General features: G+C 44.1%; 1 protein-coding gene across 5 annotated transcripts in view; it reads right to left on the reverse strand.

Annotated features, from left to right (window-relative positions):
- ETV6 (ETS variant transcription factor 6) overlaps window positions 1-14,041 on the reverse strand; it is a 139,942-nt gene that overhangs the window by 30,405 nt on the left and 95,496 nt on the right. For all 5 annotated transcript variants that reach the window (XM_080392426.1, XM_080392429.1, XM_080392425.1 and 2 more), the window contains one exon: window positions 3,708-3,872. In XM_080392426.1, the coding sequence (XP_080248552.1) occupies window positions 3,708-3,872 (165 nt within the window). The remainder of the gene's footprint in view (window positions 1-3,707; window positions 3,873-14,041) is intronic.

Consider the following 14,041-nt stretch of genomic DNA (forward strand, 5'->3'; position numbering starts at 1 on the left):
CTGATGCATGAATTCATGGCTCCTGGGTGCTATTCTCAGACCCAAAAATGCTTGCAGTAAAATCCTGCATGTCACTGCTTTGCAAGGTTCTTCCCTGAAAGGAAAAAAAGAAAAAAGAAAAGCTGTACATTACTCCTCTGTGTGACTGTGGAAAAATGGGAGAATGATAACACATGTCTTTTATTACCCCAATACAGAGTTTTTTTTCAGGCTACATGACTGCCCATCCAACAGCTCCAAAGCTTTACAAGCAGTAGTTCGTTCAGTGTCTCACCTTCTCACAGACTCAGATTTTTAGACAGACACCTTAGGACACAGTATTCTTAAATGTAGAGCCCATGATTTATGCAGTGAACTGCCGGGAGCAAAGATGGTGCTCTTCTTCAATTACTGAACAATTTAGGCTTTATGGGGGGAGGAGATGCTCTAAAGCCTCTTTATTGGTGTCTCAAGCCAGAGGCAGTGTGCTACTAAGATACTCGAATCTAGGAAACCCACAGAAGGAAGAACTCTCACTTTGAGAAGTTACTTTGGGACGGACTCAAAGACTTGAAAATAATTGAGAGATTTAAGTGTCCTGAACACCCTTGCTCTGGTGACAACACCCTGGCGGTACTCCAGTGCTATAGGTGCCTTAGGAGCTTGTGTATGCCACTCTTGGTGTCATGGGTGGGACCCTTGAAAAGCTACTTATTTCCAGCTACTAGAATCTGTACGGAGCTCACTTCAACAGGCAGTATTGGACCACAGATACGATGCATATGATGCAGACTAAGGAACAAAACACAGTGAACTTGGTATGGGTGAATACAGTCTGTGAGTCGTTATTGTATCACTCTTCTACAGCAACGTCTGCAGCAAATTGCATTGCACCAAGCTTTTGCATGAATTGATCAAGATGCTTCTTTTTGGGCTGCAGGCAGGCTGTTCCTCGCTCCCCCCGCCCCCATTCCCTGGCACCAGAACTGCTGTATCTTTTCTCAGTGGAACACATCACTGCAGTTATCTAGAAGACCAGTGGACTAACTGCTTATTTTGTGTCTTTTTATGTATTGCCTCTTGTACCGATGCCATTCCTCCAACAACATCTACACGAAACACACAGGTACGTATACATTTTGCCTGATGTAACTGTTTGCACATCTCAAAGTGAAAATGTACAACACAGGGTAGGAAGTCTATCGACTTCTAATTCTGCTTGCTCTTTCCTGTTTATTATGTTCCTCATATTACAGAGGAACAGGTTGCAGCAATAACATTACCTGAAAAGGAACTTAGTGAAGTTTCACATAGGAAACCTTGGATTTTCTGAAAGACTTTTCTCAAGAGTGTGGGTTTTTTTTTAGTAGTTACTTCTATGAGATTGTAAGCTGTACGCTGTTTGTCCCTTGCCTCTATAAACTGCCAATGCTCTATCTGTGGGCAAGTTTAGTGTCTTCACGTGAAACAGTTAAAGCCATCCTGCTTTCCATAGTTCAGCTTTATTTTTAGCATCTTGGCTGCTTTTACTGTCTCAGCGGTGACTTTAGGGCATTTTTAATAGGTGACTGCAATACCTGAAAATCTAATTAAAAACAAAGCCTTGAGAACCCAGTTACCTTTTCCATGTTTAGTACATGAAAGGCTAAAAAGTGATTTTACTGCGTAATTTGCATCTTTGAATGCAATAGTGGCATAATCATAACTAGTACTGTAACACTCCAAGCAATAAGGTAGCAAATTTGTACCTCTTTTGATTTGGCCTGACAGACTAGTGAAAACACCCTTAAAGCTGGATGCCTTCTTTTTACCTAACAAAAGAGTTATGCTTCTGCACCACCCAGATGCAGTAATGCTAAAGTGAAAAGCGTTTTTCAATCTCTCCCTCCCTTCCCTGGCCAGCCCTAAACAGGAGAATAGCTGTGGGGCTATAAGCCTACTTTATGGCTAGGACCACTGGGGGGAGTGGATGCAGCTCTCTCGGTTTAACCATGAGGGAAAAGGATCACATTTTATGTAGCTATGATCTTTAAAAACTTAATACCTCTATGCCAAACATTATTTCATAGCTCTTAAATTTCACGTACAGTTAATTTCTGGGCAATGTTGCAGGAATGTCCCTTTACCTACAGTCATCTGAAAATTTTGGGACTGACTCAGATATGCTCTAAAATTATTATTATCAGTGGTAAATAACTGGAGAGAAGGAGGAGAGAAAAAGCAAGGGAGGAGGCCTTTAGTTTGGTTATTTCATTTCAAATTTAGTTAAGTAAGAGCTTAACCTTCTGCATAAAGTGAGGCTTTGCAAGCCAGAGGCTCTTCTCTGGGAACGCTCTATTTCCAGCCTACAAACATCTTAATCCTACTCATTTCAAGTGCCCTCACAGCACACAAGGGGAAAAGCAGGGGCATAACTTGCAGGCAGCAAGGCATTGGAATGATAAGGAGCGTTGCAGACAAGATACATAAAGGTGACCCTTATAGTCCTTGCCCACATCTACACTTTCAGTACTCCTTTTTCCTTAAGCAGGGCTAATTTTTAATTAAATGATTCAAAGTGGTGTACCAGAATTTAAAAAGCAGACATTTGTAGGCATCAGTTTTCACTACGGTATTACACTGGCAATAGACATGAATGTTTGGCATCTCCTTCCATGCAAAATTAGTCCTGGATTTGAAGCACATGCTTAAAAAACTTCGTATACACTAAACATAAGCCACAGTTTGTGAGGCAGATGCTGCAGGAGGATGGCTGTGGGGGTGCATTCAAGGGAGTAGCCAAGCAGCTTGATGCAGAATTAGTGCCATGGCTTGTTTATCAGCTGAATCCAGGCAGCACCAGCTGTACTTCGGCACCTAGTGAGCCTTGCAGTGAAAGCCTTCTCACAGCTATTCTGTCACCACTTGGTCCAAACTCTTTGATCACCTATGGTGACTGAATTACGAGCCTTTATATTTAACAGGAATACCTTGTATGGTCACAAAAGAAAAGCTCACAACTTATATTTAGTTAAACATCCCTGACAAAGGAGGGCAGAGGCTTACTCCAACTGTAAAACTGGAGCAGACAGACTGCAGGGGATATAAATACAGGCAGGCAACATACATATTTCTAAATCTTCTTTGTGAATAAATGAAGACATAATTTGAGCAATAGGCAGACTGATCCACACACCTGTCTGCTGTGCCTTGGGCTGGCCTCCAGCACGTGAGAGGATATGGTAAAATAAAGCAAAGCCCACAGGGGCTGTTAGAGGAAAGGTCCCCCAGGGAGGAGTTTTGCAGTCACTTCTAGCAGCAAGTCAGCCAAGCCAACTGTGAGGCAAAATGCTAATATGGGCTTCTTAAAGAGGCTGGAGCACTTGATTAACTTGCTGCTGTAGTTCTGTCTGTGAAAAGATAAGCTGTTACAGGGAAGAGCTGGAAGTCACAAACTGCTGCCAGAGAAGCTTGCTTTCTGGGAGCTCTGCAGGGAGTTTTAAGCAGAAACAGGCTGGATGTTTGCGTTTGGATTTGCATTCAAATTTGCCTACAACAACTCAGGTGTATCAGGACTTCATTCCCTCCTTGTCTATTTTGTCCTTGCCTCATACAAGCATCTCTGTCCACTCTCTCCTCCCCTTGCCCAGTCCACCACAGCAAATATGAGTTTCCTCTTCTGACCCTCTCCAGATTTTGTTGCAGCTTCCTCTCCCTTTTCAGTCACAACTTCTGTAAATAATCCTCACCTGAATGAGGAGACCTGTATCGAAAGTCCTCTTTGGTCAGGAGCAGCAGAGCCTTGCCGTTCATCTCGAAAGTGTTGCTCTCAATCGGCCTCAAGGAAAACTCCTTCTCCGCCCACCTGAGCCACTGTGCCACATCATCCCTGCTCCAGTAAACGGGCTGCAAACCTGTGGCAGGAAGAGACCATGACTGTGTTACCAAATTGAGACGAGGCATGGGAATATAGGCAAACGTTAGTGAATCCTACTTTCTCCACACACCATAATGTGCAAAGTCTCAGGGGAAGGTATAGGAGAGGAATGTCACGTTGACAGAGAATTACTCTAGGCACTGGACTGTGAAATACTTCATTAGCTTAGGCACCTTGGTTTACCTGTGACAGTAATACTGAGAAACAAGAACTGCCTCAGAATCGTGAAAAAAGCTTCTAGGACATTATTTCATTCCAGGTTTCCACTGTGAAATGGGAATTTCCTCCAGCTGCTCCTTCTGAGGTGCAGAGCAGGCAGGAGGCAAAGCCCTTGGCACCATCCATCCTCGGTGTGTATCCTTTCATGGAAGAGAGCCATGCTTTCTCTTCATGCCCCTTGTAAAGTCATTGATCAAGAATAATGAACATGCAACCAGATGCAAGAGAGCTGTGGCTGTACTTCCCTCTAGGTGGCTGGGGTCTGTAAAGAGGGCTGCTTAACACAGCCTCTGTAACAGTGCGTCTGTAAGTGGTTATCAGTATGGGTACAGTTAAAAAAGTTGTATTCAGACTGGCCCACCCCTCCTGCACATGCTGTTACGCTAGCAGATGTTATTCCCACACTGGAGGGAAAAATAAGTGCTGAGGCTGTGGCTCCTTTAGCACTGCCTTAGCTTGTGTTTCCTGTATAGTGATAAAATATTACCAGTGTAACTCCATCCACATAAGGGTGGTATGCCATTTTATAGTAAAATAGCAGGTATGTTTGGTTTGGGCACAGATTTTTCAGGGCTCCAAGGAGAATCTGGCACTTCCATTCTCCCAGCCAGCTCGTGCAGCATATACAGCCTAGACTACCATGTTTACTCACGGGGGCCCAACCAAGTTACCGTGAAAGTCAAAGACCTTTTGCCTACTACCTTTATTGGGCCCAGGCAGAGAGGCTTGGGAGGTGTGACAATTCAATATCTGTTTTACAGACAAATCTAAAATAGTTCCTTCCCCTGGAGAGAAGGCAGCACGGTGAAGAGCTGTTTATACCCAGGTAGAGAGATTATCTCCTGTCCACTGGGAGATAAAAAGCTTTCTTTTCTTTCCCTCCTTGTGAGATGACTCATTGTTTGATTTGCTACAATGCGTTGTGTAGAAATGAAAGCTTCACACTGTGTGTAGGAACATAAAATTTGCCATATCTGATCAGATCTCAGGTACACAGCCTCTGGCAGGGACTAATACCTTATGCTTCAGAGGAAGACGAACCTCCCTTCCTCATATTGCACCTGGCTGAATGTATGCTGCACATGGGAAGAAATTTGTTCCTGGCACACCATTCTTTGAGATCCAATTACCCTTCTCCTACCAAGCACTGAAGAAAGCTGAGAGAGTTGTGTCACTGTTTTGTTTTGGTTCTTACTTCTTTAACAGATAGGCAACCCTTTTCTGTGTTTTAGCAAGAGGTCACATGCAGTGAATTGCATTCTGCTGCTACCCCAGATTCCCAGACACTGGCTTTGGAAAGTCCCAGAGCCACAGCTGTATGCAGAACTGAATATTAGTTGGAAAAGGAATTGAGATCGAGCCTGAGAAAGGGTCAGAGCTGACCTAAGGAAGGGATGTCTGCATGGCAGCAGCAAGAATTTCCATTGGCTTTCAACTGCCCCTGTAGCACTGTATTATGTGCCACACAGAAACAAGAAGTAGCATTTATTTATTTATGAAGGACTTAAATTCTCTTCCCCCTATTGAATTAGTGTCTGATTACTGGGGTCAGAGTTGTCTGTAGGACCTTTCTTTTTGAAAGGACAGGAGTGAGGTGTAGCTCTGCTCAGGGACATGGAAACTGTCATCTAAAATGCTAGTGAGGTTCATCTTTTGCTGAATACGGAGCTATTCCTGCAGAAAACACACTCCAGACCACGGGCTGCTGCTGGGCAGCATGCACAATGACTGCAGCTAAAAGAGAAAGAAGTCAAGACATGATGCAGCCAGACCACATTGTATCAAAGGGTTTAAAAGACTATCTGAGGAGTGCTTGAAATGCTCATGAGTGGTTTCTTTTGCCTCCCTCTTTGCCATGCCATGCAAGTAATAAATTGCCCAAAGGAGTACTGTCATGTGGAAATCTAACTGAACCTCTGATGTGCACTTCACAAGATGTGGTTTGAAACAAAACATCACTGGAAAAATCAGGCCGACATGGACAGAGCTATATGACAGCTTCACGTGAGGTGCACGCTCACTTATAGATCACATAATAAATAAATCACTCCCTGTACAAACATGGATCAATGTTACCCAGGTACTGGTGACAGTGTATTTGTGCCTTCCGTCCAACTAACACAAAAGTACCACGTCTAAAGGGATTGATTGGTGCTAGACCCAGAACAGCCAAATAAGCTACACAGACAGGGACAAGCCATGTGTGCTGTGCCAGCAACTCCGAGACTGACCCAGCATTTCACACTGCAAATCAGGTCTCTGGGTTTCAGCAGGATCTCCGAAGCTTGTGAGAAAAGCCGCAAAGTTGTACAACCTAGGACCACTTGGCTTCTAGTCACTGAGAATCAGCAAAAGCAGCCCTTCTAATTCAGTTTGGCTATTGCTAAAATGAGTGGGTGGACGCGCCACATCTCTCCACCCATGGGGTGATACGATAATTAAATACTTACATTGTGTTTGGAAGATAGAAAGTGCCGTAAAATGTTAACTGCTTTCCATAGATGGATTGCTGTTTCTCTCATTTCCCTCCCTCCCTGCCCAGCCGCTTTCCTGGGAAGTTACTTTCTCTGAAAAACCCTCTTTAGCTGCCTGCCTCCACTGCATGCCCATGTGAGCTGAACCAGTTCAGTCGCAGGAGGCTTTTCTGGGAGTGCAGACTGGTGTTGCTGAAAGTACTTCAGAAACCACTGTTCAAAAAATAATTCTTTCATGTGCAGTACAGCATTTACTAAACTTGTATCCCACATTCTTTGCCCTTTCTTAAAAAGAAGCAGTTGGTTTTGTGAAAACAAGGGCATGAGAGGGTTGGCTTTGCAGCTGAAGGGATTTTACAGCACAGCACATCTAGCTATCAGTAGGTCCTGAAAATGCTTTCCTATACTCTCCATGAAAGAAAAACTAATCCTGCTTATACAATTTTTCTTTTTTGGATGCTGTTTCTTATTTTTCCCCTCTTCATCCTCTCTTTTATTGTTGTGCCCACAGTGGAGGAAAATGGTCTCTTTTAATCTCTCCAGTTTTATTTTCTGTGAAAGCTAACAGCATTGTCTTCAACTAACAAAGATATTTACCAAGCAGAATAAAGTGAGGAAAACAAGTGCTGTGTTACAAAATAAGGACAGAGTTTTGCCTGCTGAACCAACTGCTGAAATCAGTGGGAAGGCTTTGGTGCTTTCAGTAGGTGCAGATCAGACAGGGGGCATGCTGCCTTTCTCTGAGTCTGCCCTCTCGGTGGCCAGCATTGCCACGGACTTCAGAGTGTGAATTTTGACCTGGGAGCAGGACCTGGCTCTGCTCCCATCTCTACCATTGCTCTGCTGGCAAAATCTGGCAAGCTTTCCAATCTTGGTCTCCCTATTTGTGTAGTGTAAAAGTAAACAAAAACTTATTGAACTCAATAGCTGAAAGCAGGTTAGACAAAGCCATGCAAACCATCACAATCTGGCCCTGCAAGATCCAGCGTATTCTCTAGTCTGTCTTCTGTCAGCTTTCAAGCACCACCTCCAGCACAGTAAAATACAGTAATTTATAGACACATTTATAATCTGACAGCCTCATATGCATTAAACAGGGAGAAAAATTCATGCTCACCTTCCTAATGCTGCAGGCTGGTGCACTGGTGTCTCAATAGATTATCTACTTCTGTTACTTATTCCTCACCTGAAGTCCTGTTTCTAACACCTGTTACACTAGCTACCTTATAAATTGTAAGAGCGATCAATTCTCATGCTCCAGGGTACAATCTGATAACCATCTGGACTGCAGAAGAAATCTACTCTCTGTTCCTTTCTATTCTTGGGAAGAAAAACCAAGTACATTGAAGAGGGGCTGATGGGGTAATTTACACCTTGAAGTAGCCAGTAAACTTGTTTAAGTATGTTCAAGCACATAGTGCACTCACACACGCAACAGAATGTATTGGTCTGCTGAAGAGGAGTTTAAGCTGATGGTCTCTAGAGTTCACCTCCTTTTGACAGGGAGCCCCTCAGGAAACTTAAGCATGGTCAGGCTTTGAGGTTGGAAAAACAGCATGCTCTGCTCACCTAGTATAACGTTCCGCACAGAAAACTACACAGCCAACAGTATTTGCATCTGACCACAAACTTCTGGTGGGGTTACAACGTGTTTTTTTTAAGAGATGTAACAACACTTTAATCTTGCAAAGCAATTGTATTCAGCATCTCCTCCTTTGCTCTGGAAGACAGGGTATGAGTTTTACAGTATGACTTGCCATGAATGGTGTATGTAACAGATAAATCTAAAACGTTAAGTATAAGGTACTGTAGGCTGTTTTCACCTTGACTCATTTTGGAACAATCTGAAGACACAAATCCAATGCAAAGTGTGATGTATAGTACCACTGAGAGCTGCTGTTCCATTTTAGTTTCGATATGAGGATGCAGCCACATGTATGACCGAAACAGCATTCACAGTAAGTTTCGTCTAACTTTTTGTTCCACTTCAGCCAGGCACACCATCCTTACGCCTGGCTGCCTGGCAGGCAGGATGATGAGGCAAGAAGCGGGTAAAGACAGACCTCTCATTTATCCCAGCTTTCAGAATTGTTCTCACTCCCACACTGAAAACTGCTTAGCACAGTTGGGCAAACAGCAAAGGGGCCAGTGCATGCAAATCAGCAGCTGGTTGCCAAACACCCAGGGACAGATGCATCATGATTGGCAGCATCGGGCACGTCATCCCTGACTATGGGACAGAGTACTTTAGTTGGAAAATGATGCTGGAAAAGTTCAGAAGTCTTGAACATCTGCTATCAACTAGCCCTTTAGGAACTGAAGCTCTCTTTCTTATTATTAATTATTATTATTATATTATTATTAATAATTAATTAACAAAATCCCTCCATAAAGCAGAATATGTGGTTCTGCATATGATGGTGTATATGTCAAGCAGAAGGGGGGCATGAAGTTGTGTTTTTCTCTTCATTGCTGTTTAAAGGCAACACGGTCTGGAGGAAAAACATACGATCAGGTTAAAATCTTTCACCCAGGCAACTTTTTAAAAGCCCTTCCTTCTGTCTCCCTTCTTTGTTTGGAAAGCTAGATTACCAAAATGCAGAGAAGTGTCAGGAGCCTTGGCCATTTAATATCTGAAATGCTTTGAAAGTGCAAAATGCTGCACAGCTGCTTCAAATTACTATGGTTCAATACTCCCATGGTGCTGTCTCTGCTGCTCCCTGGTTCCCTGTTCAGAGGTATTGATTGTTGCTGCAGACCAGGGGCCTTGTTCTGACATTGTGCTCAATCCTGACAGCACAAACCACAACATGCTGCTCCCCAGGAAGGGCTGAGCTGAGTTCAACAGCAGTGTGCCCATCAGGCTGAAGGGGGTTTCAAATTAAAACCCAGGCTGGGTTCTAAGGTTGTCCTGAGGCAGGAATTTTATGCTGTGTCTGCCGGAGCTGCTGCACCGATCTCTTACCACACGTGCCTTCCCCATAGCTACCAGCGCTGGTAGGCTCCCACCCACAGGGTGCTCAGCAGCTCTTCAGGACTGCCTCTGCTATGGCTGGTAAAGGCAGGAAGATTAAGGACCTTGCTTTCTCAAGAAGTCTTTTCAATTCCTCAGAGCGGGGCAATGGGTAGCAGAGCTGTGGCATGCTTAGCTATCCTCATGCAGATGGACAGCCTAAACAACTGCCTCCTGGGGCTGCTCTTGGGTTGGCATACATGTGGAAGATGCAGCCTTACCACAGGATAAATCCTGTATCTCCGCTGGTCTGTGCTCCTGCTGTTACAAGTGAGGGACAGAGATCTGGAGTGCAGTGATGTGCCTGACCACCTGCTCTTTCCAGCAGGTCCCAGACGACCCCCCTCTTTGCTCATGTTGTGCTTATAGGCAGAGAGGGCAGGTGACTCATGTAGTGGAGAAGCAGTGGCCATTCATTGCTGCTGGGCCACAGAAACTGCCTCACCCTACAGCAGAGTGCTGGCTCTGCAGCTTTGAGGCCCAGAGATAAGCAAAGGTAGAAAAGGAGGAAAAGGTTAATCCTGGCTAATCCTCAGAGAGAATTATTTGGGAGGTGAGTACAAACTGGTACAAGGGAAATGGATGGCAGCAGATGAAAATGTGCCTTTATAGGTCTTGTTAAGGAAAAAATGACTGGATAGGGAACAGAGGAGTCATGCAATGGGCAGGAAGAGAGATCCCAGTAAGGTCTGTGTGCCCTTCAAAAAGGTCTGAAACTGCCTGTAATCAGAATGACAAGGCTTTCGGAAGCTTCCTATACTGCTGGGAACAGAGGGTGAAACGGCTTTTTTAGTAGTAATCTGAAATAAAAGGCATAGGCTTATGTCTCCTGCTATCCTGTTGAACAGGGTATTAGAGGTAGAGCACAAGTGCAGGTAATGCTCTGTGCATGAAGTCTGCTCTGGGGCCCCAGTGTATGCGAACGTCTACAGAAACAAACCTAGTGAAGCACTGGGCATGGTTTCTACCATGCTGATTTTGCTAGCGCGGTGCCCTGTGATCCAGCCCTTCACTGTAAAGAGACCCTGGAAAGTTGACACACCCAAATCCCTTAGGGCTTCAGGGTCATAAAATAAATAAAATTGCTTTTCTAATGCAGCCTTTGGAAAGCCAGTAAGAAACATATTGATTGGAAAATGCTCAATTAGAATGATCAAGCTCTAAGCTCTCATACAGGGAAATAAATCTTTTCAATTCCCCACACCCAGTGCCAAGCTCAGCTTCCTGGAAGCAACTATGGCCCTTTCTGGAACTGAGGTGAAAATCCCATGTTCCATCACCTCCCCTGACCTGCTGACATTACACATGGTTTGCATTTGCTGATCAAATGCACAAGCAGGACTCTAAATTAGCTGGCTGGGATGAGACAGCTTGCTGATTAATGATGGCAGATGAAGTCACCAGTACAAAAACCCCACAAAATTTGAAGTCTGTGCAAGGGGGAAAGGAGGGAGGAAAGGCCACACTCTACAGAATTGAATGTGAAGAACATATTCTCACTCTGCAGCCGAACCCTTTTCTTTGCAGATGCAAATTAGTAAATGAAGTAACACTCTTACACAAAATTACTCAGCTATGTCTAAGACCCCCTACCCTAGCAACAATCAGAAAAGTCCCTGACACTGCAGACCAATTCCTGAAGTCCTTAAGAGTTGTACCTGATGTCAGAATAAAGCCTCAAGTTCAACCCCAGTCATTTAACGTGGCCAGTTGTGCTGCATTTCTTATAACTGACATCAGTATTTGACCCATAGCAGCTGCCTCTCTCCTTTCTGTTTCCACCTGCATCATCCAGAGTTCACTTGCAGAAAAAACAGATCTTCAGATGCAGCCCTCTTTCCTCTGTGAGCTGCCCTGTTTTGGGATCAGTCACAGAAAATGTTATAATACTGGAGCAGTCTACCTGTTGCTGGCAGGCAGTTTGTGGCCTGAAAAGAGAATTCACCCAGGACGGGGCAAACCAGTCTAGATAAATGGTGCTGGTATGCATGCTGAAGTGGCCAGGCTTTGAAGGTCTGGAAGGGAAAAGCTATCAGCCAAAGAAGCAAGCAACCGCAGAGGTGATGAAAAGACCAACCTGTTTTCTAGGCATTCATTCCATGAGCCATGTCCAATATCTTTCAAAAGCCGTGCAGAATGGCTCCAGCTTCCTTTTGTGTTATTTGCAAAACCTTCCTAGAAGCCTGACAAGAGCTCTCCTTCCAGGGCAGAGTGAAGGCTGGCTTTTTGCATCTGGGCACCACATTCAGAGAAGGCCAGAGCGTAACAGTGAGTCAGTGAGCTGTGGACAGCACAATACCATTCAGCTAACTGCAGCCGTTCGGCTGCTACTGCAGTTGCTGCACTCAGGAAAGGACTTGCTTGGGTCCCAGACGACCCCCCTCTTTGCTCATGTTGTGCCTATAGGCAGAGAGGGCAGGTGACCATGGAATTCCTACCAGAGCAGCCTGTGCAACACAAGCAGCTGGCAGCGGGATGGGGAACAGGGAAATGTTAGTTTGGATCTGCTCCCAGTTATAGTCTTAATCCACTCCTGACTTCTTCTCAACCAATTTTTTGGCCATTTTCCATGGAGCAGACATTGCTTTCCTACTGCTCCCTTCCAAAAGGAGCTGAAATAAATGTCTTCTGTTGCTTTTTTCCTTGTATGTGCAAAAACTATATCCTAAACAAAACTAGCTGTGCCCTGACAATGGCATGGGTTAGCTAGCTCAAAAGACAACACTGACAGAAGCAAGCAGTTTTATAAGCAGAAGTCAAGGAGATTATAAAAACTTAATTTTCTTCTTGGCAGCTCTTCATTGTTTCAAACCAATTTATCTTAATCCAGGTCAAAATTCAGGTCTAACAAACATTTTTTACAGTTTTCCTGTATTGGATATGGCCACTGCTGATACTACTATTAGTAATACTTGCACATTTACACTATACAGTGCCTTTCAACTACAAACGGATTAGATTGTTATATCTGTTTTATAGATGTGAGGCACAAAGTCATTGGATACCTGCTCATACACTGAATCTCTTATAGGAGGGACTGAATCCAGGAACTACATTCTGCTCCTCTTTACAAGTGGACAAATGCAGAGTATCTTTACATCCTTAACATCCGCTTTTCTTTCCCAATTCTTGTGTCACTTAATTGGTGCATCCTAGCAACAGTAATTTTAAGGTTAAAAAACCCCAAACAACAAACCTGTATTAGAATGAACTGTCAATACATGCCGCTTCTTTATTTTAACACAATATGGCCTTGATCCCTGGCTGAGGTGTTGAAGATTTGTAAGTAAGTAGAAATAAATTGATCTTGGTAGTCTTGACCTACATATGGTTTTACTTAAGTCTTTTGCCTGTTGCCTAATTGCTGTACAGTGGAGTGCTCAGATTATTACCATGCTTACAGTATGTGGCAGTAATGCTGGTGATGGAACTGAAAGCTCTGGTTTTAGGTACCTGATCAACACTCCAGAAAGATGTGAAACTGAAGAAATAGTTGCTAGCTGCGATGAATGCAGCTGCTAAAATGAAGATGGTGTCTTTCAGCAACTTAACACTTTAACCTATCATCAGCTAGGTCACCTCAATCTTCCAGTGGCTGCAAATCTAGAGGTGATTCTACTGTTTTGGAAGAGCGAGTTTAAGAAGTCCTTTTTGTACAGCTGAATCAAGTGGAAAGTTTTGAAATCTCAGTTTCACATGCCAACAAAACACCACCACCAACATAGCAATAGTAATCCTCCTGTATTAAGAAGCTGCTTTCTTCTCACAAGGAGATTTTGTTCTCAGAGGCTCACATCCTGAAGAAGTTGGGTCCCTTTCCCTTCAGGAATTTTGGCTGGGACTTTGTTTCCCAACTCAACCGTGATTGTGAGAGCTGGGGAGGGGTGAGCGTGTATACAAAAAGCGTGTTTTCCAGGCTGTTTCCAGGGAACGTGAGGCCAGCCCCACTACACCGTGACAGCAAGATGTCACCCGTTGGCCTCTTCTGCACTGGGGTTTCAAGCCTTGTGAGCTGCAGCTGCACTTGTGCTGCTACTGTAAAAGCAGGTTTTGGCAGCACAGCCAGAACCATGGCTTACTTTTGACTGTAACCATTAAGCAAATCAGTGTACAGAAAATTTTACCACCAGCATGTGGTAAAAGCATGTCATACTTCTACTGTAACTGATTTCACTTTTGGACCTGTCTCTTGCTTATGCAGGCATTCTCCTTCAGATTCCTAATTCAGGAGGGCTATAAAAGCCTGCTTCAATCCACCAGTATATGAGGAGTTCTGTGCTTTATGTGAAGACCTGCCTTCAGGTGACATTAAATATTAAATAACAGAGGGATACGGTGCAAATTACAGCTCTGGAGACTGCATGCCGTACTCAGTTCTGAACCACATCTTGGGCTTTGGAAGTAAAACCCCACTCTTAGCATGCTGCAGACATTTCCCGC

The sequence above is a fragment of the Falco punctatus genome, assembly GCF_963210335.1.
Source record: "Falco punctatus genome assembly, chromosome: 6".
NCBI classification, from domain to species: Eukaryota; Metazoa; Chordata; class Aves; order Falconiformes; family Falconidae; genus Falco; species Falco punctatus.